This window comes from Mytilus trossulus, chromosome 2, assembly GCF_036588685.1.
Source record: "Mytilus trossulus isolate FHL-02 chromosome 2, PNRI_Mtr1.1.1.hap1, whole genome shotgun sequence".
In the NCBI taxonomy this organism is placed as follows: Eukaryota; Metazoa; Mollusca; class Bivalvia; order Mytilida; family Mytilidae; genus Mytilus; species Mytilus trossulus.
The window spans coordinates 4,372,813-4,400,792 of NC_086374.1; the positions used below are offsets into that span (position 1 = coordinate 4,372,813).

Genomic DNA, 27,980 nt, shown 5'->3' on the forward strand with positions numbered 1-27,980 from the left:
TGTTGAAAGAAGAGGAATATTAGGAAAAATATTTAGTTGTATTTGAATTGTTTGAAATGATAACATGGTTAGTAACATTTTCATTGTGTATTAATTAATTTTTTGTCTAATTTTGTATTTATTTATGATGCTTGATAGACATTAATTACAATATTCATATTATAATCTGGTACGAGGCATTATACATTACAAAAAAAAACCACAGCATAGTTGTTCTTTGATTACGTACGACTATTATACTTCTAAATTACCTGAATAATGATGTAGATAAAAGATAATAACACTCGTTTCGATATTGATTGAAAAAAAACGTTATCCGGAAACACATGGAACTTGATAGAAGTTATCCCAAACTCGGATGAACTATGAAATTCCGAAAATAACGCCAGATGATATAGATATTTTAATATAGTTAGAATAGCATTATTTATCTTTTGATGTAATATTTATAATATTTTGTAAAGACTAACATTATGCAGTTTATCTACCTGAAGAATCCCTGAACTTCTGGTACTAATGAAACAGGGACCTTCACTGAGATAGCTGTGTCAGTGGAGTAGTTGTTAACAGCGAGCAATACTGTTGTTGAATAAAAAAAAAGCAGTTTCGTCTGCATGAGACTCGTCAGTGATCCTTGAATCAACAGTTGGAATTCCGAAATCAAATACAAATTACAACAACAAAAAATTTTACATTAAAAAACAATGATACAAAACAAATTCTTAGGCAATCTATATCTCGTAGTTTAAACAATTATATGATGAAATTGCCATATTTGTGATGAAATGATAAAGGCATTGGATCGATAAGACTCTAAAATGGACCCCTTATTTAGCTAAATTTTTAATTAGATTCTATGACCAATATTACAATGAATCATAGCTGATACAATGACTACATAGGTATAACTAGGTCTATTTGTTGACAACTTACGTTTTATTTATGACGTAAGAATAAGCACTTGTTTTGATTTTCCAAGAAAAAACAATGGAAATGGCTAAAACGCATACGTCGACAAAACAGGGTCCTCGGTCATAAAACTTTACTCAGAACTCAGAGTACAAAAATAGTGCTCGAAACACCGAATTCAGTATTTTGATTGGTTGATTTCCGAGTCTGAGTACAAAAATCGTGCTCGAAAGTTTTATGACCGCAAGGCAAGATCTTGGAAAATAATGTGTGTAATGATATTTTGTTATATTTGGCTGAAATCTGTCTGATTTTGTCAAATATCGCTCAAATCCCTTATGTTGACCTTATTGGGATGTAAAAATGAACGCTTTAGAAAAAAACTTTGATAGAAATAGTTCTATATAAAATTCTAACATGTCTTTAAGTCAATTTAAAGCATTTTGTATTTTGTAACATTGAACTTAATAATTGGGCCTTTATGGAACTCATAATGGACGGATTCTATATATGAGTAAATGTCTTACTATTATCTTTTGAAAATGCATCTGTATTTTTTTTATAGTAGTATAATATCTTTGAGGGTAAACCTGTTGTTCATGTCTAAATATCAATTTATGTTAAAAAAAAAAAAAAAAGAATATTTGTTACACAAAATTGATCTTTCAGCACTATGATGTCCAGATAAAATTGGTCTATACATGTATCAATTTTTGTTGAAAAAAAACCCAAAATATTAATATCGTTTTAAAATGCTTGAATATTTGTACTATTAAGCACCTTAAGGGGCAAACTAATGGCTCTTATCAAACTCCTCCCTTTACTTAAACTGTTCAAATCGTTAATATATTTTGTTGTTGTTGCGTATTGTCGTTTATATGATATTATTTGCCTTTTGAATAACTGTTCCATAAAAGAGTAATATATTGACAATGAAGATCGGTTGAGGACAAAACAACTTTGCGACAAAAGAGATGATTTCAGCTTCCCAGTTGCGGACTTTCCATCTCTATGTAGCAACATTTAACATTTGCATCTGTGGTAAAAGTGTTTTTAGAAAATGGCCATTGTTACATTATAGTTCGGTTCTGTGTGTGTTTCTTTTCAATGCCGTGTTTCTGTTTTGTCGTTGTTCTCCTCTTATATTTGATGCGTTTCCTCGGGTTTAGTTTGTAGCCCGGATTTTTTTATTTCTCAATCGATTAATAAACAGCGGTATACTACTGTTGCCTCTTTTTTTTTAGACATTAATAACCTTGTTCTTTAATAATATTGATAACCTATTTATTTGTATTGTAGTCCTGTAATATTATGTTGTCATGTCAATGTCATATTTAACTTGGCCATTAAAGTGCGAGGTTTGGCATGCCACAAAACCAGGTTCAACCCACCATTTGTATGTCCTGTACCAAGTCAGGAAGATGGCCATTGTAATATTATTGTTCGCTTCTGTGTTTGTTGCATTTTAATGTTGTGTCGTTTGTTTTCTCTTATTTTTGAGATATTAAGATAAGACGTGGCACGGTACTTGTTTATCCAAAATTCATGTATTTGGTTTAGATGTTATATGTGTTATTCTCGTGGGATTTTGTCTGATGCTTGATCCGTTTCTGTGTGTGTTGCGTTTCAGTGTTGTGTCATTGTTCTCCTCTTATATTTAATGCGTTTCCCTCAGTTTTAGTTTGTTACCCCGATTTTGTTTTTTGTCCATGGATTTATGAGTTTTGAACAGCGGTATACTACTGTTGCCTTTACTTGTCAAATCTTCATGGAATTTTTTTGAATTTGGACCGAAGCTTTAGAATGACCAGAAGACAATATCCAGAGGAAACATTCTTAATATGTGCTTCCAGTTTTCCGTATTTATATGATATGTGGACTAAAAGTTTAGATGCAGTATCACTGTTTCTTTAATCGTACGTTAATTGGAGAGAACCTTGTTTCTTTATTATTATGAGGCTGACGTCATGCAGGAACTTCTTAGGAAGAAAGATAAGAAGTTAGCAATATCCTTTAACTCTACTTTCCGCTATATAGATGACGTTCTTTCACTAAACAATTCAAAATTTGGTGACTATGTGGATCGCATCTATCCCATCGAATTTGAGATAAAGGATACTACAGATACAGTTAAGTCGGCTTCATATCTTGACTTACATCTAGAAATTGACAATGAGGGTCGGTTGAAGACAAAACTTTACGACAAAAGAGATGATTTCAGCTTTCCAATTGTGAACTTTCCATTTCTAAGTAGCAACATTCCAGCAGCACCTGCATACGGGGTATATATCTCCCAATTGATACGATATTCCCGTGCTTGCATTTCCTATCATGATTTTCTTGATAGAGGGTTACTGCTCACAATGAAGCTATTAAACCAAGAGTTCCAAATGGTGAAGTTGAAATCATCCCTTCGTAAATTTTACGGACGCCATCACGAGTTGGTTGACAGTTATGGAATAACCGTTTCACAAATGATATCGGATATGTTCCTAACTTCGTAACTACAATCCCCTTCCCTTTCATGAATTTGACCTACCGAATTAGACTTTTTACCGGATTTGTAATCACATAAGCAACATGACGGGTGCTGCATGTGGAGCAGGATCTGCTTACCCTTCCGGAGCACCCGAGATAACCCTAGTTTTTGGTGGGGTTCGTGTTGTTTATCCTTTAGTTTTCTATGTTGTGTCATGTGTACTATTGTTTTTCTGTTTGTCTTTTTCATTTTTAGCCATGGCGTTGTCAGTTTGTTTTAGATTTACGAGTTTGACTGTCCCTTTAGTATCTTTCGTCCCTCTTTTATTATGATCAAAGGTAAGTTTCGATACAAATACATGTCAGTTAATGAACTTTAACAAATTATATTGAAATTTCAGTAATGGTGATATCCTTTTCATAATTTAGTTTTTTTACAATATTCTGAAATTAGGGACCGAAGACTTTTTAATGATTTTATAACATTTTAAAATATATTTTTTGGTTCTTTTTCAGTATTTACTTATGGATTGACAAAGTTGTTTGCAGTTAATATTGACATACAGTAGGTATCAATTTGTAAACTTGCATGGATTGTTAACTAATTTGAATCTAATATTTAAAGATAGCAAGTTAAGAAAATATTTGATTTTTTTTTTATAATATACGCATTAATCCGACACACTTTTAATCTATTGTCAACACTTTTAAACGCGTTGCAGGGTTCCGTGTTGCGTGTTGCCCCTTATGATTGTGTTTGTTCTATAATATTTTGTTTTCTAAAATAAAATGCTGTTTTATTGAATAACACTAGCAAACACCATATAGAGAAAGATAGTATAAAGAGTTAGAAATCATATTTGATGTATAAGAAGTATTACATTATAAATCAGTGAAAACTTAAAACAAAACGGAGATGACCCCAGATGATGTGGGTGCTTCTACGCCTAATTGGTTGGTATGTGATTATGTAATGGAAAAGTGTTACTTCTTGTGAAAAAACGGTGTATCGAAACAAAATTGCTATTTTTCTGATTTATCTTTTATGTATTTACTAGATGTCTTACAGAGACAACGAGTTTGGATTATACTTTGATTGACTCGCCATTTACAGGTTAAGGGCTTTAGAGAACAATACAGTTAAAACGGTACAATCGGACAAGCAAGACATGATATGTTTTATCATATCTTTTGGTGATGTTTAAGGACCAAACAAAAAATGCTACATAAAAAACTGGGCATATCACAGAACAAGCATTTTCATTATCATTTTAAAATTGTATTTATATTTTGTATCAAAACAAACAAATGCATATATGTACCTATAACGATAAATATACTTTCAAATACATGTACCTATACAACTAAAGACAAAACAATGAATAAACAATTACATGAAACTTAAATTACAGATAAGACATAACATCTTTTGTATTTCCTCGATGATTTCAAAGTCGTCTAAGATAAGCAATAGATACTTATTAAATTACATTACAGTCAAAGCATTTGATTACACTTAAAAATAGAATTCAAATGGTACGCTGAGTGATTTCACAATGTGCCAACTCTTCATAGCACTGTAAATAAACAAAGTTTTTGATTGGAAATAATAATGTGTAAGTTGGTTTTAATTCTTATAAAACTGTTGCAATTTCGCTGGAAAACAAGGGCATATTTTCATTGTCATCCTTCAATTTTACAGATGAATCAAAATAAAGACCATCGTTTTCATCACTGTTATTATGATACAGTTCTGTCTCTGTATCGTAGTTCGTGATGGCTTTTTCTAAGCTATTACAAATAATGAGTGATAACCCGTTCTGGCGTTTGTAAGTTGGTGATTCTTGCTCATGTCCTGACCCAGACGACTGCACAGAAAATGTCCGCGTTGAACGCGTTGATGTCATACTTTGTCTTCGTAACATGTGTCGCTGCCAGTGTTTCTTTATTTCAGATTTTACCTAAAAAACAAAAATGATTGTAACTATAGTTTTGAAACCAGTAGACCAATTATTTCGTTTTTAAGGAGGCTACGGTGTCTTTATTAAAATTGATAGAATTTTTAGATAGTTGTCAAAATGAAGGTTTTATTATGCTTTTTTCAAAAATATATTAAAAACTATGTGTCATCGAACTTTTTTTCACGCTACAGGTTGTGCAAAATTGTCAGATTTTGTATAGATTATGCATTGGAAATCAAGTTTTGTTTGGTAAAAAGAAAACGTTCTATCAGAACTTTAAGAAAAATGTGAGAAGATTGCTCTTATAACATGCTTTTAGATAAGGAAAAAAATTGGGCCACCGTATTTGTTTTCTTGCTACATATCAAAACAGGTAAATTCATAACATTTTCTATTATAAAAGTTACTTTATCTGAGTTATCTCCCCTTATTTGGCAAAGTTAAAAAAAAATATCAAACAAGTAGCCCAGCGGCTACACGCATATTTCATACGAATTGTGCACATCCTACTACAAGCATGAAATTTGGCATATACCTTCCTCAACTATTACTCTTTTATTTCTGATAGGTAGCATTTGAAAAAAAATGTCTAACTTCCGATAAATTCCAAAATGGCGGACATCATACTTAAAACGGCCCAATATCGAGGGCTAGTATGTGAAAATGTATTATTTTCATACTGCTATAATAATATTTGGTCAAATCATTGTAATGTACTACTTTTGGGTATATTAAATAGATTAGATGTCATTAAAAAAAAAGCACTTCAGGTAAAATCGAACATGGCAGACATTGTACTAAAATTAGCTTAGGTGTTTTTGAGAAATTACAGCTGTAGTTATGCCAAGATGGAGGAAGCAACCCGATCCACCTAAATTTTATTCTTTTTTGTATTTGCAAAGGCAAGCAACTTTTTTCATGTTTTAGATAAGTCTGAGGAACCAAAATTGTATGGTATCTGACAACTACTTTTACTTTAATTATCATGCACAATCAGGAACAAAATTAATATACACAAATACAGATCATAACAGCTAGTACACATGGAGTATGTTTAGCAAGATATACAGACATACATTGTTGTTTTTAATTTTTTACACCACTAGGTCGATACCTCCGCTGGTGGACTATCAGTCCCCTAGGGTATCATCAGCTCAGTAGTAAAAAAAACTTTACAAAAATTGTCCTTTATAAATTTTGAAATTATTAAAAAACTGAGGTTAAAACTCCTTCAGGCAAAGTTTGTTTTAGATGAATTGACTATGTATTTTAGGTATATGTGACATATAGCTCTTGAACGGTTTCGATACTTATACATCTTCAGATTTCAAATGTTTGGCTTTGAGCGTTCCTGATAAAAAAAATCAGAAAAGCGCTTCGGACGCAAGAAATTATTTAACGTGTTGTTTTCAATTTTTTCTACATATGAAATAATGAATGATGACAGTTACTACAACCGATTTAGTCTCACATTGAAACAGGAACAATCAAAATGAAATCAAGAAGACTAAATGTATAATGTTCCAAACAAACGTTTTGAGACTCAATACAGCGTAGGAAATTGTACATCGTCATGCAAGACATACAAGACCGACGCCAATCGCCTTGAAAACAATGTTTATTCTATTTACTCACCTCATCTAGTGTAAAGCAGAATAACATAGACACAGCAAAACCCTGTAACAAAAAAGTAAGATATGCATGATTTTATATGTAAACATGACTGCTAGCATAGATACAGTCTTTGTAATTGAAACTAAATTATTTTTATTACTATCTCATTAATTGTTTCGTACGTCAAATCACCTTTAATTTATGAAATAAGTTTTAACTGTTGTGATTAGTCAATTGTAACAGGGAACATCAGGAGGAGCTTGGACTCCTGAAGGATATTGTAACAAGCCAATATTTGAAATAAATATAATATTATGTTGTTAAAAAATAAAAAACTTTTAACTGTTACATGTAATAATATAACCTCTAAAACTGAATTTGTAAAACATTATTTACTAACAGAACTTCTATGACATTATACTTTTAATAAATATAATTGAAGTTTGTTTACCTGAAATGAGCTGAAAAATAGTTCTATATACAGCCATGCAACTTCCATCTCAGGCTCAAGACATATTGGTATTGCCATGAACATTATGTAGTGTACTCCAAATAGAGGTATAAGTACGAGAGTGGATTTCGCTAATTTCCTGTAAAAACAATTTGCAATCTTTTTTTACAGTTTATTCTTGTGATTCTTTCTACATTTACTCGTTAACTTGATTTGTCTCATTGTAATTGGTTAATGAGATTTAAACAATAGTGGCTACCGTTGTCTTTATTTACAGCGGGCAATGTTCACCTCTTATTTAAGATTATGTTTCAGATAGTATATATTTCAAACATGGACATTGCTCTTACTCCAAGAAATTGTATAGGTACTACTGACTGAATTTCACAGTATCTTCATGCGTGAGACTTTTTAAACGATTTTGATTTGGTTTCTTGATATAATATGAAGTTTGTCTTATCCATATTGATTGTCGAACATTTTATAAGCTGACTGTCTTTTAAAAGTTGTTAATGGTTCACACATAAAATATTTTGTTGTTCAGATAAAACAAAACAGTAATGAATCTTCAATGAATAAAAAATTAAAATCTGATAAACACAGTTGACATATTTGAAATAATAAATTTAAAAAAAAATTATACCTGTAACATTTTGGGTCTCTTGAATTAGTCGCCGATAGTTTGGTAAATAACACTCGAATGATATTTAAGAAGAAGAAAAAATTGACCTGAAAAAAAGATCAATAAGGTTTGATTCATTGAAGCATTAATTGCTTATAGACTAACAAATGTCATTCATTAAAACACTATATAATTGATAAATTTTAACTTGTATTTGCATGCTTTAAAACCAGGCTCAATGACAGAAAAATGTCAACATTGTCTCCTACATCACCACAATCCACACCACGACCAGAGGGTGCCTGACTGGGTCGTTTTAAGATCTGCCCAGAAATATTCCACATTTTAAAAGCTAGGATTTTTTTTTCACATGTTATACAATTCAATTGTCCGACTGCCCTTCCAAATATTTCCACATTTTCAGTTGTTGTGAAGAACGCTCACCCAAGACATTAATTAACATGATCAATTATAATACTTGGTTCCCCAAATTACCTTGTTATTGATCTCGCAGGTAAATTTGTTTGCAAACAAAACCGATATTGCGATGCAATAAGTAAGTTTTATCGACAAACTTCTAGTGGTTCGCCGCAAATTCTACTGGTCTTGGACCACCGGACCAGCGCCAATTTTGACCCCTGGCTGCTTCCCTTTCAAGCAGGTGACAATTAGAAATAGGATGATAGGTTTGTATTGAGGAAAATGTGTGTGTCTGAGTAAATAATTATAACACTCTCCAATGATGGTGCGCCTTAGCGTCTGTATTTACCTTTACCGGGAACAAATATTGTTTTACCTGCGATGAGATAGAGATAGCACGATATAAATTACTCGGCGTATATGTTTAGTACAGACGTTATCATCATTCATAAGCATACGATTTTTGGCGCAGGACACCAAGCATCCATCAATCAATCAATGTTTCAAGTTGTATAATAAAGAAGTAAGATGTATGAAACTACAGCACTGAGTTGATGGAAAGAATCTTGAAACATTACATGATTTATTAGACACTCACGGCTAAAGTTGCTATGATCGGTCCCTGTAAAATCCAATGGAAACCATTATCTTGATTATGCAAATTCCAACATCTGCAAACAAAACAATAAATGTTATTTCAATTATTTACTAAACCGATCCAACAAGTAATTTATCACAGTCATACATTTTACTTCATTGACGTGCATCCTGTAATTGTTTCATTGCATTTTTTTCTGATCACAACAAACTAGCAAAGGTTTTTGTAATGAATTGCTTATCGGTGAGATTATTGCAATACACTGTGTACCAGTTACAAGAAATCTTTAACGAACAAACTACCAGATTAAAAACAATTATCTAAATTAATTTCTATATTCTGATTTTACGTGCTCGTTAAATTACATACAAAATAATGTATTTAAAAAAATTACAATTAATTAACTGATGCGCAGTTTTTATAATTCATTTAAATAAAAATAAGTATGACTTACAGTGTGTCCTCATGTATAACTCTTACAATTATCCATGGCAATACACAAATAATAGGAGATACTGAAAGATATTGTAAAGATATAATGAGAGTTCCTACGGAACTTTAATTCCATGAGTAAGTTAACTGTATTAATGGATTATTTGTGAGTTTTTTTTGTTCTTTAGAGAGTGACACGATCGTATGACCATCAAGTCAGGATTATGGCAGTTGTTATCTATAATCTTTTTCTATATATGTTATCGTTTTCCTCTTATAGATTATGTATTTCTCTCTGTTTTAAGTTTGTTACCGGGATTCGTTTTTGTATGAATATTTACCATGCAACTGTTTCCTCTATTAAAGCCATACGAAACTTGAATTAAAAGCTTATGATATGTTTCATTTTCAATGGCTAAATTTTGCTATAATACATTACATGGACTTTGATTTAAACGAAAATCCTTAATACTTTATAAATCTATAGAAATTATCTACTTTTCTACCCCAGGAATAGATTACCTCAGCTGTATTTGTCAAAACCTTTAGGAGTTTATTGGTCCTCAATGCTCTGTAAGTTTGTACTCTATTTGGCCTTTTAACTATTTATTGATTCGAGCGTCACGGATGAGTCTCTTGTAGACGAAACACACGTCTGAGGTTAATATAACATTTAATCCTGGTATCTTTGATGAGTTTTCTTACTGCTATTGAATTGTTGTCCTCCCCTTATCTCATCATCCGACAGCATTGTCGTATGCAATGACATTAACTATGACCCCTAGTTAGAAATTGACAACAGCGCGAGGAAAACCTGTGATCACAGGTAATTATCACAAGAAGATCTTTTCATATTATATTTTACCAAATTTATGCATTTACCACGTGAAACAAGACAGGGTATAAGATCACTTTCAGAGCAGTTGATTGCAATGCAGGTTATTTGTGGTTTATTTTGCTCAGAGTAAAAAAATGCTTAATTGTAATGCATTCGTTACTAGAGAATATTTGTAAAAATGGTTCGTAGACAAAACGGAATTAACACTTCAATCTGTGAATTCGATAATGTTTTTTGGTTTTATTTCGGTCAAATGTTCAACAGTTTGTTTAAATTACTTACCCCATCCCAAAACTATTAGTACTCTGAACATTTTATGGGATATATTGTGAAAAGTTGTAACAAATATCAGTGTATGCAGATATATTCCCTCGACAAAGATCCACATGTAGTTTGCTACCAAGATATAGAAGAACAAGGCATGGACAAGTTTACACCACCAAGACTGAAAAGTAAGAGTGGAAGTATTCTTATTTACGAAAGAAATTCATAAAAAACATTCTTAAACGGATTTGTTAACTTTTGCTTCAATTTGTTTATCGCTATAGTTTAGAACCAACATTAATGAAAAGATTGGGAGGATTTTTGAAACGAGGATAAGTAGGTATTCAATAAATTGAATGTTCTCTCTGAAGTGCAGAATCGACAATTGGTGTTATTTTCCTGCATCTGCCCCTCAACCCGCCCTCCTGATTTTCAATCAATTATGTGTTAACCATTCTCCTCACAGTAAGATCTAACTTGCGAATTGTTGGGTCGATCATAAAATATATCAGGGAATTATTTTAAAATGGTCTGTTGATTACTAGTAAAGAGCTTACAGAATCTGATGAGTTTAGTTGTCTTAGGACTTCATCCATGATATTCGTTTCTTCTTCAGGAATTCCATGTTCGTCTTTGATGAAGCAAATTATACTTCGAAAGATAAATGATAGGAACAAATTCATGTGGATTGTATTCCTCTGACAATGAAGTTTACTAGAATAAAATGAGAAAAAAAGACATGTGAATAATGTCAAATGTATATTTCAAGTGTCTCACAATATACATTGAACTATCTATGATATTGAGAAACATGTCTTAATGTTGTCATTGTCTAAAACATCTAAAACTTCAGGAAAAGTCAATTATTTTGACAGTTATTAGGTTTTGCAATATTTCCTCGAAAACTTTCAAATTAACAACAACATAATGTTACATTGCATCAGGAAATCGTTTTGGTAGTTGTATACGCTAAGAGATATAGCCTATTTGGTAAGAGGTTTTTTTCTTGTTAACTTTTATCACGCTTAACACTTGATATTAATTTTGTTGAAAAATGTCAATCTTAACACAGTCATTACAAATGACATTATATGCAATAAAATTAACTGACTATGTAAGTCTAATAAAAGAAAGGCGAAAGATACTTAAGAAACATTACAACCCATAAGTCGAAAATAAACTGTCAGCGCCATTGCCAAGAAAGGAAAGTCCCACATACAAACAACAGCACTCAAAACCAAAGATTAAAAAAGAAGTAGCAACACAAACCTTACTTGGTTTAAATATATTTATTTATAGTGGATTGGGAAACACTTAAAACAGGAGGTTGTCGCATGTGCTCTTAAGGGATACGCAGCTAATGGAGATATCTTAAAAAATTATATTAGAATTGCCTTTCTTGGATCATTAATTTTGTTGTACACTCTGGGTTTTATTTCGGCATAACATAAATATTCATTATTAATGAGCCCAGCACTATCTATTGACAAAGAATCAGAAATACTTTATCACTTCACCATATACTTATTACATCTGCGGATTATAAGTTGATTTTTCTAAATTAAAAATCGTTCAGGTTAAGATTCAAACTATTTTTACGTAGATTTTAAAAAATGCAAGCGTCATGCAACTGTAAAACATTAGCTATATACCTAAATATTGTCATGACCACAACAGCTATGACGAGGAATACCAATGACACAGCGTATCCAGTTCTGTAAATGATCTGTATTGATGCCATGTGAGACTTAAAATAGATGAGATATGTTACATAATCAATATATTACCAAAAAACTATCAATAGAAAAAAAAATAGAGTGGCATTTCTACTAAACATAATTTAACTAAAAAAGTGAATCGTGTAAAAGAGGGGAGAAAAATACCAGAGGACATTCAAACTCATAGATCGAACATAAACTGACAACACCATGACTAAAAATGAAAAAAGATAAACAGACAAATAAAAGTACACATAACACAACATAGAAAACCAAAGACTAGACAACACAAACCCCACCAAAAACTGGAAGTCTTCCGGAATGGTAAGCAGATCCTGCATATTTGTATCGCCCGTGTGTATAATAACATAAGCAGATGTGGTATAATATGCCAATAAGATAAACATCTGTTTAAATAACGAAGATCTACTCAATGATTTGTCTCTGTACGGCCTTCAAAATTAAGAAAATCTCATATAATATCGTCATCTATAAAAAGTCCAATACGAAAAATGAAAAATAAGATTAATTGTAGTCATGACAATCTTTGCTTTGTACACTTTTTGTTCGAAGAATTATAAAAAAAAATATAATATATACCTTTATTAATTCTATTCTAGTCAGTTTAGGTGCAGATGGGAAAGGAATATTTGGAATACATCCTGCAAAATCTGCAAATGATTTATTAAATATGGGATGGAAGTACCATGTTCCTGACGGAAGACATTCCTTGGTAGCATAACCTGTAATGCATGATAAGATTCATAAAGAAGCAATGAAGGGTGCCTAATCGGAATAAGAATAAAAGAAGTTTACGTGAAAAGAAGTTTAAAACATATTGATTATGTTTTCTTCTTTTTCGTGATATATTTTTAATGGGTCTACGTTTCCACGACGTTTATAGCATACCTATCAAAAGGAACTAGCCCTTACTTAGTAAATTTTAAATGATACTCAGTTATGTTACTCTGATTGTTGACCTGGCATTTGAATATAGGTAAACAAGCGTTGCTTTTACTCTGGTTTATCTAAATAACTATATATACATAATAGAATAATGATAATGATACAATGTGGAAAAATTTTCGACAACAAATCAAAAAAAAAGTGTTCTCTTTTCTATGTTTTAGACAATGTGAGCGTGCTTGTATATAAAATGAAATGAATTCATACAAAGTCAACTAAATGGCAGCACGAGAAACGTTATACTCTTTAATCAAACAGATATAAACATCGTCCAAGTTGTATGCAAAGTCGTACAAAAAGGCACATTATCCATTTTCTGTTACTTCACATAAACATGCCCTAACATAAATATACAAACATTTTTTTAAAGGTTTGAGGCTATATTTAAGAAATTCATCTGTATTCATAGACATTTTGCTTGTAGTGATTTCAGATCAGTTCAGTCCCTTTCAGTGCAATCCATAATCTAATAATATCCATAGCGTACTTATTCTTGAAATCAGATAACAAACAGAATTCGTTCCAGTGTTAAAGAATAAAATCATAATCAAATACTTGTATGAAAAAGTTGTCTTAAAAACATTATACCTGAAGTATTGAAACCATGTATATAATCCGGGCATAAACGTTTTGAAATCTCTCCAGCTTTTGTGGAAGGCCAACACATAATTCCGTCAAAGTGTCCACTGCATTCTGTAAAAGTTTAATGAATTACAAATACATGTACATTTTAAAAGTAGTACCACAGAAATGTGCGACTCAAAACTTTAAGATGTCTTCAACACATTGACCAATTAAGATATCGGCAAACAAAATACTAGAAATCTCATAGAACCGAACCGTATCTATAGATACAAATTAATCTGTGTTAATTTGCTGACAAAATATGAAGTCATTCTGTTCAGAATTACACAAAAAAAAGTGTGAAGGATCATTTAATATTATTGAAAAATAAGAACATTACGTAACACAGAAAATATTTGACTGACATGTCCGATACGTCCTCATGTATAAAAAAACCCTGTCACTGTTAAGTTGCTGACCAAATATAAAGTCATAATTTATCCTTCATAGATAAAATTGTGACGAAAAAAAAAGTATCAGCAAATATCAGTATGTGTCTGCCAGAATTCTTTAATTGTACGCACGATAATACTTGTTACTGTTTACTTACTTACAAAAGATAAAAAAAAAAAATCTGTTCAGTAGACCACACTGTTTTTAAAGTAAAAACAGAGATACGGAAAAGGTGATGTAGCACCTACTTCTTGAAAAAATGAACATAGAATATGAATTTGTCTCACGACAAACACATGACATATTGATGATATTAATGATGATGACGACGATGATTTACCTGTGCCATTGTTCATAGGTTCCGAGAGACTTGCGTTACATTCGGTCAGAGCTTTGTTGAGTGCTTTAAGTTGGTCAAGCTGAGTAACTTCCTGTAATATGTTAAACATTATAGTTTTTGAATTGATATACCAAAGAGATGCCAAGGGAAAATTTAAAATTATAAGTCTTAGAAAGAGAACAATCGACAATGGACTAAAGAAAAAAGTCGGAAAACAAATAGGTCAATAACAACACACAAAAAAACTAAACAAAAAAAGCATCATGACCTAAACCATAACCCTAATATGCATGTACTCAGAAATCATTCAGTAATAATAACCGCAAATATAAAAAAAACCATAATAAACCACCCCCAAAAATAGTATAAGTATGAATACATGTGTCTGTATTTTATTGCAATGTGTAGGCATATTTTTACATGCCCCTTGACCCGAGGATACATAAGAAGAAATTACTACATCTTGTATGTTTTCAAGGATTTATTTCTTCCTTTGATTGGACGATTAAATGTTGGTGAAAATTCTCATTTCAAAGACTAACCAATGACTGTCCTACCATAAAATTTAATCTGTGTTTTTTTGGTGGAGACCGTGGTGTATGTTTACATCGAGGTGTCCTATTGACGTATACCTATATCTCCTTTTATTCAATAATAAAAGACCGACATTCTATTTTTGATTTCACCATTTCCTCGACTGTAGACAACACTTATTGCATTCGTCACATGAAGACTATCGGAAGTAATGATTTATTTATCGTGTATAATGTCGTCAACAATTATTTTAATATCTTGAATTATCAGCCAAGAAATTGCTTGCGTTTTATACAAAATACTTGTTAGCTATAAGATTATGATCAATCTAATCTTGACCTATTTAACCTAAGTGATATTTGTTGAACGAAATGTTTAAGAGTCCCAAATGACCATTACGACCATAATCACTTAACCGAGATATACATTCCAATGTAGAGTTTTCTTTAAATATTCCCACAGACAAACGACTATGATAGAACTTGTAAATAGAAACACAAGTCAAGAAGCACTTAACATTCGGAACTTATTGTTACCCAATTAACGTCAATTTAAACTTCAAGTATCGATTGCTACTGATATAAGAAATACACGCCGTCTAAAAGCGTCGACATTGAGTGTTGCTGGTAGATTCATTTCTTTATAGAACAAAAATATGGAAAGCAGTATATTGTGCTTTCAAAATTTATACAAGCTTATTTTTTTAAGGTTACACATTTAATAACATTTTTGAAAATTTTCTCCCATTTTAAATCGAACGTATTTGGTTCAGGAAAAAAGCTTTAGTAAAATATGTCTAATATAACTTTGCAGTTTTTCCTGTTTAAAGGGTAGACATAAGGAGTAATGATTTCTCTAAATCCAATATATGTTATTGCTGATATTTTATTACTAGTTTGACAGTTTCCATATTGTTTATTTACTTAAATGTTAAATTTAGAAACAATTCTAAAAAGAAAACATGCTAAATGAACTCTTTGAAAGCTTCCGTGAAAGAATGAATGAAGGAAAACATATTGTTGTTTTTTGTACTATTTCATTGACAATTTTTGAAAGAAAAATGTTATTCCTTATTCAACTCCTAAAACGGGAGAGTATATCAAAGGGCAATAAAAACGTAAGTCGATGAAAACAGACAATCAATTGGACCTGAACCACGATCAACCAAAATGACGAAAAGACCAAGTTACACTGACATTAAAGATTGCGCAAAGCTTTAAAACTGGATGAACTGTTTTAGTCCGTACAATCGTAAGGAGTAACAAGAAAAGTTGACGTTATAATTTTGCAGATGAAAATTTACACAAAACTTTCGAAAATATTTAACTTTAAAAAAGAAGTCTTTGCAAGTGTGTGTTAGTGTTTTAATGTTATGATATGTATTCAATCAATCGCAATTTCTAAATCCTTTACGTCTATTTGAATAAAAAGTGTTATTAAAAAAAAGTTGGAAATCTGTTTTATAAGCTTCAAGATCTTTGAAAAAATTTATCACGAATGATCAGCAAACATTTGAAATTATTCCAACAGTAGAATAAATGCAACCTTCCATATGTTTAAGCTTTAATCTTTTTATCCAGTTCCACGTGTAAATAATCCAGATATCACCCATTATCTGTGGTATTTTTTCTAATTCATAATGTCACATAAATCTGTTTTATACCAATAATTGTACAATCTAATCAGGAATGTATGAAACAGTAACTGCTGCAGTTGCATGTCAAAACGTAAATAAAAATAGCGCTTTAAATTAGGTGCAAATCAGTAGGTGTTTCTCTCTCGTAAGAGATAACGCTGTGGTTATTATGCAACATATTTCTGGGCCATGCACTTTCAATCCAAGCAGAATATAAAATCATTGACGATTAATAAACTTTTCAACTTAACAAAAAGAGTTCTTGACACAATGAGTGTAAAACTAGCAAATATAAAAAGACACTTTATGTATAAATGTAGTCCATCATATGCATGAATGAACTGTTATTATGTAAGTAAACATATTTGCATACGGATCAAAAACATTCTTAAAAAGAAAAGAAAGAATTCACAATTGTGGGAATAACATTAAAACCGATTAATCGAAAATAAGTAATAATTTACGGCAGCAAGACCGAACTCTGCTTTTACCGCTAGAAAAGATTTAATTCAGGAAGCAACAACCTATCAAGAAATACTATAAAACAGTATATACACGTAGCTTAGTGTTAGAATAACTATGTATTATAGTAGATTTTTACATAACAGAAAATATACACCACCAGAGCGTCATATCATGTCTTAAGGTTCATCATAAGGAATTTAAAAATATGGCCGTGTTTGCCCTTCAAAATTTACTATGAGTACAGAGAAACTGGTACATCTAGGAAAGTTTTAAGGCATGGCCGGAACTAGATATATAAAAGTTATATGAAGTATACATTTCAGAAAATTAAAAACTTACCTGGATTTTGATGTCCAGTTTTTTCCAGTCTGCAGAAGATAGCAAAATAAACAAACACCCGAGTTTCGTTGATACGGTCCACTCATTTACAGAGTTTAAATCACCTGTTGTCTGCAGATGTCAATTGTCCATTTATTGTCCATTTAAATCAATACTACTCACACCATGTATTATATAAGGGGATATTTTCAAACCTCTTTCCCGACTTTGTTTATTTTGGCACCTTTTGCAGGAACGAAAAAAACTGGAAAGCAAAATCTAGTAAAGTTTATAATTTTCTGAAACGTATACTTTATGTAACTCTTGTATATTTAGTTCCTGCCATGCCTTAAAACTTCCCTAGATGCACCATTTTCTCTGTACTCATAGTAAATTTTGAGGGGTAAACACGGCCATATTTTTAAATTCCTTGAAGAACCTTAAAGGGGCACTAGCTACGAGATATATTAAAAATGAAAAGTATGATTTTTTTTGGTTCAATCATTAATGAAAGTGAAATAGTGAAATAAAAATTTGCTTTGATCAGTTAAAATGGTTCAATTTTGTCAAATTTAGCTAATAAGCATTGATAATGAATTATTCACTTGAAAGTCAACAACTATGCCTTATTGAATCCGTATTCATGTGAACTCCAATTTAAACCTGTAGAAAGAGATAGAATTACGCATGCATTGTCCGTGTGCGGAAAGGAAAAGAACGTCAACATTGAAAGTGAAACTAGGTGAGTAATTTGATTAACTGATTCGATCCACACAAAATCATGCTTATAAAGGTAAAAACGACAATAAACATAAATTTTTAATCTACAATACAAAATTTAACAGACCTATTTAAATCAAATTGCACGAGTTGCTTAATCTATTAATATCTATGTTTATGTTTACATAAATTAAATGGTCGTAGAAGGTCAACTCGATAGTTAATTAGATGGGGTCTTTGCTAAATTTCACACGAAACGAAGCTACATCTTATTGAGACCATGTCCTGTAAATTGTTTATTTTATACTTTTGACAGTTGAGGGAAAATGTTTGACATTGTTATTAACAAAATATAAGAATTTGAGTCAAATCGGTGAACATGAACTTGTCAGCTAGTGCCCCTTTGACACGACCAATCATCCTCTCATCAAACCCTTTCGAAATTCATGACATTCATACATAACAATTTCACTTACAGTTTTCAAGCTCAATTCACTATAACACTCATGTAATAAAACAAATTCCGCTAATACGAATATACACATTTTACATTGTTTATTGATATTGATATTTACAGGCTTTCCAAACCCGTAAACATAACTTCTAAAACTGATAAAAACGGACATTCTATCTAGAGTTGAAATCCCTTATAACGGTTTGCGGTCAGTATCAACAACATTATCTAATGAAAATCGGTACAAACAACAAAATTTGAATAAAAGAAACTCAACAATGTAATTTCAATTCCATTGATTCCAAAATTTGAATTCACCGGAGAGTATAAGAGACCTATAGCGTCAGGGATGTAAATTTCAAAACTTTAACTTGTCTATCAATCGTCTCCATAAAAACATAATCCGTACATAATCATTCATGTTATAACAACATATCCTGGTATCAAACAACTATAAACGTTATTCGGCAAAGGCCCGAAATATCGAACTCTTTAGTTAATCATCTGCAAGACAAAAACAAATATTTTAGGATGCAGTTGATGACTATGCAAGAATATAAGTAATACCTGTGCCAGATAAAGCTAACAGTGCCCTTTATTCTAAATGTTGTGGATGATTTATCCTCTCCTAATAAGAGAGGTTGTGTTATTCAGAAGACAAGGCCTATAACAATACTGTGTATACCAAAAAAGCATTATTTGAAAAGCTGACAAAAGTACCTAGGAAAATAGCAAATCTTAATAAACACAAATATCACGCACCCAGATGTGATTTAAGAAAACAATAAAACTCGTCTTTCTCTCCTCTTATTCAAATTAGAAACGTAAAAACTGTTCCTTCTACCTAACGAATGTTAAAACTTAATCAAAATAATTGTACAGAACGGTATATAACAGGTATGTTTAGGTGTTTCTCAAGGTTTTACTGCCATCATTTCTACTCTTAAAGACGGTTTAAAATGTATTGCCATTCGGTATCCTCAAGACCTCAACCTATAGTGTCAATTACATGTGTATATTTCAAATATCTAAATAACTAATTTTAATTCTCCAATCACAATTATTACAGTTTTACAATAGTAACCAAGTTGTTCTTTCTACTATTATCACTATGATTCCGTACTCTTAATTCGAAAACGAATATCTACATTTCAAGATTTCGTCTACAAAGTTAGGAATTATAGATACACATTCTTGTTTTTGTTTATAAAAAAAATGTTAAATTTGTGAAAGAATCACATTGAATATAACGATAAACAATAGATGATTTTATCAGAACCGTTCTTAAAAGACTATAAACAATACATTACCAAGTAATTGTTTCAATATAAAAAAAAAGAAGATTTTGAGTCTCAAAATAAGACTATCTTGTTTATTTTGTGAGAAATTACATACCCCGCAAAAATAGGAATTCAAAATGGAGGGCTTACTTATTTACGGACTGGTAGAACGCGGAATCTTACCCCTCAAAACATCATCATAGTATGCCCTCAATCAGTGTCTGAGTAGAAAGTTGATGAACCAGGGGTATATCAAAGAACGTCTCGTCCTTTTTCTAAAACAAGTTCATCGGAAGGTACCAAGACCTTGTTGATAAATATCACATTCACAAATAATACATGATGGTCTTGATGTACAGATTCTGCGTACTAATGTTGTTTATCATCTTAACAACGTGTTTTATTGTTCTTTCATTTGTATTTGTTCTATCAATAATTTTACTTTTTCTGTTGGAATGTTTTATGTAATATTTGACCTGGCTCGGTACTGTTACATCCCGTAAATGTGTTTGTATTGTCTTTCATTTTTTGGTGGTGTGTTTTGTATATGCAACTTTTTGTGTTTCTTTGGTTCTTATGACGTGACTCTGTACTTTATAAGATCCCGTCAGTATGATATTGTTCTATTTCATGTCATTATGATATTTTTCTTTTATAAACTACAAAACGCGTTGAACCATAAACGTCAAAATCATTCAATCGCGTAGTGGAATTAGCTTTGATGGATTCTTATAAATTCTATATATAACTGTTGGACTATTTTAAATCTCTGTAAATTTCTGAAATTTATTTTTCTATACTTTTGATTTTTAACTGGTTATGCTAACAAATTAGTATGAGAAATTTTAAAATTGTTTGTATGTACATTGAACGACATATATATGTGACGTATTAAATTTTCTGACGTCAGACACGCAAATCAATGAATGTGTTTGAAGATGGATGTTTTTTGTGTTCTGTAAAATTATTTCTTTCAAAAATTGTTACACGATGAAACTGCTGTTCTCATATTTTAACTATTTTATTTTATTGTGTCTGTTTAGTAAACTCATCACTGTAAATATAACGGAATTTGATGAGACTGTCATCAAAGACAGAGGGTTAGCGCTATAGAACCAGGTTTTATCCACCAATTTCTACATTTCAAAATGTCTGTACCAAGTCAGAAATATGACAGTTCTTGTCCATTCGTTTCTGATGCGTTTTGTATTTTAATTTTGCCATGTCATAATAGACTTTCTGAATTGATTTTCCTCTGAGTTCAGTATTTTTGTGATTTTACTCTTTAATACTTACTGAAACACATAACGTTATATACTAAGTAATTATTTTCACTTTTTTTTAGATGATGTTAAGATTCCTCATATCGTTTCAGACTTAAATTTGTTTACCAGCGAACTACACTGGAAATAATAACATTACAAACTGGATTTGTTTTTAGAAACAAAGTATCTATTGTATTTGAACGATTTATATGTTGTCATGTATTCGGTTTTTAATAGGGTATTTATTTTGAATCTTTTCTTACTGAATTTTGTGTACTCATTTGAAACCAAATTTATACCGAACCTTCTGAAAACTGGAAAAGCATCCTGCAACATTCTTCACTTTCACTTTTACTTTACAGATATTAATTTTCGTATCTAAATAACGCTTAGAGTACAATATGACATTTTTCCATGATTGGCAAACGTAAATAGTTCAAATATAAAAGATTATTTTCTCCGTAAGTATATCTGTATTATCATGAAACTGAAAGTATCGCCCAAGTATCTTTCAATGTATTTCATGCATACAAAATTAGGTGAAATTAGTCACGCCCATCCTGATATCATGATAATAATAAGATAGATTATGATTTTTTTGTGTGTTTATAGTCTCTTCAAGATATTAAGGAAAAACACTGTTTGGATTTATTTCGGTGTTTAACTACTTAATAAAACAAATAGTGTCATATGCAAATTGAATATAAACATTCGTTTGAAAATACTATAAAGTATGTTTAGGTAAAATCTAAATGAAGGGTCGCATAAAGATCGAATTATTTTTTGGGGGAAACCAAACACATGTCTTAACTTAAAAAATATGGACTTCCCCTTTCTTGAGTTTACCTTTAAGTTCGGTATTTTAATATTTCAAATATACTTTTTCAATCTTAAATTTGCATCAACGGAAAATGGAGTTAAAACAAGCAGAAACAAATTATTTACTAAAGGCATAACTTTTGCTGCTAAATGTTAATCTGTCAATTTGTGTTTATAATACGGTAACTAACTTTATTGCTTTAGCCTTTTTAACATTCAGCAATTTCTATTTTATTTTATGATAATCTTTATGCAATGAACCCTTGAATCGGTAATTCACCATTCGTGAAAGGAACTAACACAGAACTCTATCAACACATGGTCCATTTGTAATTTGTATTAGATCAAACACTTTATACATTATAACCTGCAATGGTTTGCATAAACATATTAGACATATTAGAACGTAAGCTAATGTAATAATTGTGTATATGTCAGGGGATTGTTATCTATAATTACCGTTTTTGTAATTTGGACAAAGACATAAGTTTTGTAACAACAAAACTGAAATCTTAAACGCATACTGACTGCTGAGATCTTATTTACCTTATCTAATAAATTAGATTTTGCTACTACATTTAGCATATCACCATGAATAAGCTTATTCATTGTTTATTGTAAATCGAATAGATGTGCTTTCATAATATAAATGGTTTAAAGGTTGTATATTAAGATAGTTTATACTGCAGAAATGTAAAAAGGAAATCAATTTACGGGGATTGATAAAAGAATCGAAAGGTTTTAAAAAAGAAAGTAAAAATCCGTTAACCATACTTTTTTTTTCAGCCTTGTCTTTTTAAATAAAACATAATCATTTGAGCTACAACACGTTTGCAGTTATTCATTTTCTAAAGTACTAGAATCAAGGGAGCCAAAAATAAAATAAAATTACTGCATCAAATCAAAGGAAAATATTGAACAATTGATTGTTTAATGAAGTGTCTTTATTCTACCTTGGGACCGTTCGGTTTAACCTGGCAGAGATAAAATTGTTACTTGAAAGATCTTTCCAAACTCCAAATTGTAATGAAACTATGAGTACACTAGGAATATCATTCATTTCACTACATACTGGTATTTATAGCTAAGCGCAAAATACCCATATCAACCAGGAGTTGTGATATACAGCTTGGCACAAACATGTAGAACTTAGCGCAAGCACACACTATTTACTAGGGACTGGAAATGCTTATCTCTTGTACATAACATTGTTAGTATCTGTGACATGAGAAATCGTAACATTTCATAATAGATTACTTAAATAAATGCAGCAAGGGCACATGCACATTTTAAAAGGGTATGTAATTTTAACTATGATTGATATACATAAACAATAGTACGTTAACAAGATAGCTTGCACAGTTGGTAACCTTGTTAACTCAAAAAGTGCACATATCAGTTAAAATATCTCAGACTGTATTCATAAATATCAAAATTAAGTGAAAATCTATTACGCCCATCCGTTGATACGATTATGATAAGTTATCAAATATATATTTATATGTGTCATACTTTTTTATATTTATTATTTCTGACAACAAAGGTGAAGGTTAAACTATTAACACTTATATTCATTTATAATTAGTATACAATTTTTGTGAATAGCTTTTTTCCGTCCTGAATAAAGAAAAACATATCTATTTAAGGAAAAAAATTTCTTGACAAAGAACACAACTGCTAGAAGAATATTATTAACATTCAAGACAGAAATGGAAGCAAGATCATACTAATTTGTTCTAATTATTCATTCCCTTCAATCATTATGAAACTAATCTGGAGTGTGTGTCCGAGCCTCCGGGTGCGGGAATTTATCGCTGTATTGAAGATATGTTGGTGACCTTCTGCTGTTGTCTTTTCCATGTTCGGGTTGTTGTCTCTTTGACACATTCCCCATTTCCATTTTCAATTTTAATCTAAATAGTTTACTTAGCTCTTGAAGCCGTTTAAAGCGGTTAAAATATTGATTGCATTTTATCCATTCCTAAAAAAAAGTCAATATAATGTGTCCTATAATCGCAATGCCGACAAAAAAATAGTAAAAAATATGTCTTAATTTGTCATAAAATTATACCTTATTATATTATGATCAGAAACAAAAAAGCAAATAAACCAAATCGTATCTAGGAACAGAATAAGTACGGAAAAAAAAAGGAAAATAAAGATTCAGAATGTGTAGAGAAAACGAACGATACCCAAGTCATATACAAACTTAGTAGTCGAAAATACGAAAACACAAAGAGACAAACAGCAGTATACAAAACACAATCTGAGCAACATATAACAATTAAAATAAGTCCTAGACTCGTAATGATGGTTGCTTGTTTGATTAACAATTATAGTGCATATTATTAATTTTGTTTACTAGTAAATTGTTTTTACAAAAGTACTATACATCTGTAAATAATTCTATAACGACTTGATACAATTTTGCAAAGTTCAATGACCTGAAACTATAAACATAACTGTTACAAATAAACTTTGCCTAAACTAATTTTACAAATGCGGATTTTAAAAAGTATGTAGCATATATCTGTAAGTAACGACTAGGTGTGATTGACAAGGTTCAATGACATGAATGGACACAGTTCAATGACTATGGACATACCATATACTTTTAGACAAATCTTACTTATTGATTACAACAAATGAAATGTGATGGTGTTTTTTTCTTGTTTGCGTGATCGACGGTTTAAAGACCGTTGTCTATTCCAAACACATTGTTTTCGAAGCAGGTTGGATTTTAACCATGTCATATTCTATAAGTAACATAACAAAAATACCGAACTCGAAAATTCAAAACGGGAAGTTCGTAGTTAGAGGGCAAAATAAAAAGCTAGACGCATCAAATGAATGGCCAACAACTATCATATTCCTGTCTTGGTACTGGCAATTTCTTATGAGGAAAAAGGTGGATTTTTTAACAGTGATTCCGATAGTGATGACGATGACAGCGTCCGTGACATTAGCAGAAGATCAAACAACATTAGATCTAAAGGTGCATCTGTGCATTCAAACCAAAAACCAAAACGAAGTGGAACCTTGCGTATGGGAAGTTCAATCATTCGCAACATTTCTCAAAATCGTTTTGTCCTTGACAAATGTGTTAGAGGTGTTTTTGAAAGAATTTTATGATTCACAAGTTTGTTTTTCCTTGCCATGGCTAAGCGTCGACATTTCCAGTAATGACTTCGAAAAATATTGGTCAAACATCTCTTCGTACAATATGACATATACGTTCGTTTTCAAACAACGACATAATGCTATTTTTCATGTCATCCTCTTTTTCTGTCCACGTGCAGAAAATGGGGTTTGGCTGTCTATGTTGGGATTTATAAATAGTTCTTTGTCTTTTTTCGTTTGTTTGTTCTTTTTTTTATGCAAAATCATTGTCAGTTTGGTTTCGCCTGTATTTACAATACTGACAAACAGACATTATTGCATGAATTGAGATTTTTGAAGAATAAACATAATAGCGAATTTAATTATTTCGTTTTTTGTAAAGCGATGTTCGGATACGGGTAAACAAATAATGAGAGTTGGTTTTATTGGATACGCAAGGTGTCGCTTTATTCGCAATAATAGAAACTTCGCCACATTGTTTTTACTTACAGTCAATTACTTATTCTTTAGTTTTCCATGTTGTGTAATTTGTACTATTGTCTGTATGTTTGTCTTTTTCATATTTATTCATGGCGTTGTCAGTTTATTTTCGTTTGATTTTTTTACGTCAATGATTAGTTGTATTTTTTAATTCTCAACTCATGAGTAAGTACAAATTCAACTAGAATCGTTTTTTCATCTATTCTATTGATATAGAAAAAAACACGATAAAAAAAAACCAGGTCTGCTGCATCATACACAGTACTAGAACTTTGGCCTATCAATTGATAAAAATGGGCAGTTGAATAGAAGTTTTTTCCATGAAAAACGTCATGATTTTGATTGTTCAAATTGTTGAGGTTAGTATAATTATTTCTGCGTTTCGAAAATTTGTGTCAACATTTCACATATGTTTTTACAGAGACTTTTACTGACATTTTTCAGCTGCTTAACTGGTCACCTGAGAGAACAATCAATCTTCTTAAATCATATTTACCCTATTACAGAAACACAGATTACGTATAGTGGTATATCAAAATAATAACCATACATACTAGTATACATGGATAATGGTACTACATATAATATATAATCAGTTAATAAGATATTAATGTTTTTCCATGTAATTTTTTATTAAATGTTGTAAGTAAAAACTGATGTTATTCCGAAAATTTATTTATTAAGATTCGTAATTTTACACTATTTGATCGGGGCAAATCGAGAAAGTTCCAACATCCTTGCAAGATGACACTCGTTTGTATATAAAGGAAATCGATTTAGACAGGAGTAAATGAAAGATACAAATAAATTATAATTAAGAACAACATTCCACCAAATTGAAACTACAAAATATGTGATTTAACCTTGTTAGATGAACTGAGAGTTTTACATTTTTCGGAAATAGAAGTATCACATCTAAAATAACAAATATCTAGGATAATGTAAATATTTAAAATGAATATTGCAGGTTATTACCTTGATTGACAAGCTCTTTCCATATTTTACAGGGCAATTAATACAGCTGTTTCTAATATTTTGATTATATTGGGTATTTACCTAGTAATTAACAAGTATATACCTTCAGTTGATTTGTTGTCAAAAAACATTAATCTACAGAAAGGTCCTTCATTACGGACCTTCATTGTGCTGTACCTTTTCTATTTAGCGAGACGTTTTTATATACAGTTTGACATGCCCGGTTTTGCATCAGCATGAAGACCTGTGAATTTCGTATTTCTTTGATATATATCGTTTAACGTTAGACATTGTTCTGTAGCTATATACCTTATGAAAGTTCAACTTATCGTACTGTGTCTTAATGGCGAACATTTAACGGTGTATTTCTACTACAAGTAAGCTTCGAGTACTTCCTGTTTCGAACGCTAAAGGTTATAAAATCAACTGATTTAGTTTAAGATATCCTAACCTTAAATCTCAAGTTGGCACTGACGACTATTTAAAGCAAGTGCATCATAAATAGAGTGAATGTTCCTAAAATATACAAAAGACGGTTGAGATTTGACTGCTGAATAAAAAAAGTCAGCTCGTGGAAAGGTATGGTAAATCAAACACCGCTTACTTTAAGGTGTCGCCGTCCTTTGTTTACTCGGTTAAAGACATCCAAACGAACATAATCATAACTGTACTTGTAATCGAAAGAAAATGGCAAAAGTGATGGGTATTATATATGTATATAACAATATACAATGATAGTTTTGAATGTCTAAAAACTAAATATAAACAAACGAAGAAATAACTTTTAAATTGAGCTACTAGGCTAATGGAACATGAAATAATTTGGGTTAAAACATGAACATGAAATGTTTATTACAAGTCAATTTAAATACGACTAATTGTTTCTAAACTTGTTAACACTGTAACTATTCAAACTGTAATAGTATAATGGGGAGATGGAATTGTAATTCAGACTTTTTAAATATGTAATTCAAAACTTGTTTGCTTGTTAATATTTAAACAAGTAAAATATTTCAAAACTCATTTTTGTATTTGACACAGTATAAATTTTAAAGACTCACCTTATTGTCTGCCGAGCACCAACTAGCAGCAGATTTCTCTAATATAATTATAGAAAGAAAAACACTTAGTTTAGACATGTTTAGAATATTAACCATTGTCCGTACATATGAAGATTTTTTCTAATAAATGTATTCACGTAACATTGAAGAAATACATTGTATACTACTGTTTTTTCAACACCATGTATTCCTATTTAATGTAATTCTTCAAACTGGTACAATATA

At 30.9% G+C, this 27,980-nt stretch overlaps 1 protein-coding gene across 1 annotated transcript; it reads right to left on the bottom strand.

The window, feature by feature from the left end:
• Positions 1–4,714: 4,714 nt before the first annotated feature.
• LOC134704862 (parathyroid hormone/parathyroid hormone-related peptide receptor-like) lies at positions 4,715–13,963 on the bottom strand. The gene is made up of 11 exons (XM_063563648.1): positions 13,860–13,963; positions 12,906–13,048; positions 12,240–12,334; positions 11,145–11,301; positions 10,606–10,768; positions 9,508–9,568; positions 9,054–9,126; positions 8,057–8,142; positions 7,414–7,552; positions 6,984–7,025; positions 4,715–5,348 (listed from the first exon to the last, which is right to left on the bottom strand). Exons 1-11 carry the CDS (start codon positions 13,936–13,938, stop codon positions 5,022–5,024), a joined length of 1,365 nt encoding a protein of 454 aa, XP_063419718.1. The 5' UTR covers positions 13,939–13,963; the 3' UTR covers positions 4,715–5,021.
• Between the last annotated feature and the right edge of the window lie 14,017 nt (positions 13,964–27,980).